Source organism: Eimeria maxima, genomic scaffold, assembly GCF_000499605.1.
Source record: "Eimeria maxima Weybridge genomic scaffold, Emw_scaff925, whole genome shotgun sequence".
Lineage (NCBI taxonomy): Eukaryota > Apicomplexa > Conoidasida > Eucoccidiorida > Eimeriidae > Eimeria > Eimeria maxima.
The window spans coordinates 1,517-2,500 of record NW_013564032.1 but is presented as its reverse complement, the minus strand read 5'-3'; the positions used below and the strand labels follow the sequence as shown (position 1 = coordinate 2,500).

The 984-nt window shown below is 40.0% G+C and overlaps 1 protein-coding gene across 1 annotated transcript in view; it reads right to left on the bottom strand.

Annotated features, from left to right (window-relative positions):
- The window catches only part of EMWEY_00045760 (DNA replication licensing factor, putative), a gene marked incomplete at both ends in the record, with an annotated part of 4,171 nt that extends 3,618 nt beyond the window's left edge, over window positions 1-553 (bottom strand). The window contains 2 exons of the mRNA XM_013479135.1: window positions 196-313; window positions 457-553. Of these exons, the coding sequence (XP_013334589.1) occupies window positions 196-313; window positions 457-553 (215 nt within the window). The remainder of the gene's footprint in view (window positions 1-195; window positions 314-456) is intronic.
- Window positions 554-984: the final 431 nt, after the last annotated feature.

The following is a 984-nucleotide window of genomic DNA, read 5'->3' as shown; positions in this document are numbered from 1 at the left end:
AGATATATATATATTTATATTATCCAGCAGGAGGAAGAAGAAGAAGAGGGGGAGGGGAGAGGGAGGAAGAAGAGGGAGAAGAGGAAGGAGAGGAGGGGGAAGAGAAGGAGAAAGGGAAACTATAATAAAATAAACAGAAATAGTAATAACCTAAACCCTAATAACCCTAAACCCTAAACCCTAAACCCTAATTACCTTCTAACACCTGCAGTAAGACCACAAGCAGATGCTCCTTTCCCTGTTGTAAGAATACTACGAGGGAATGTACGAGCTACATACTGTAGGGCTTGCGATTTACCTAGACCTGGATCACCTGCACAGGAGGAGACACAAGGAGACATAAGGAGATTATTAGAGGAGACAGAGGAGACAAAGGAGACAAAGGAGACAGGAGACAGGAGACAGAGGAGACAGTAGACAGGGAGAAAAGGAAAGAAAATAAATATATATCTTTACCTAATAATAATACATTAATATCTCCCCTAATAACATGTTGCCCTGCAGTAGCACGGGAGTCGTCATCAGCCGATCCCGATCCCGATCCCGATCCCATTGTTTGTGTATTTTGTCCCCTTTGTTGTTGTAGATGTTGTTGTGCCTGTTGCTGCATCTGCTGCATCTGCTGCTGCTGTTGCTGCTGCTGCTGCTGCTGCTGCTGCTGCTGGTTATGCCCCTGCTGTCTCCCCTTAGGTACACCACCAAATAATGCATAAGCTATTGCTGTTTTTATATGCTTAGATGCACAAAGGGAGGGACAAATAGAGGAAATAATTCTTTCTCTTATATTGGGGTGTCTAGACAGCTGGTGTATATTATATATATCATTAGATGTAAATAATATATTACTATTATTATTATATTTATTTTTATATTTATTATATATATTATTTACATATATCTCTGTACTTATTATAGGGAATAAACCCTTATTATTCCCTCCTCCTCCTCCTCCTCCTCTTCCTCCTTTTCCTCTATTATTTATAT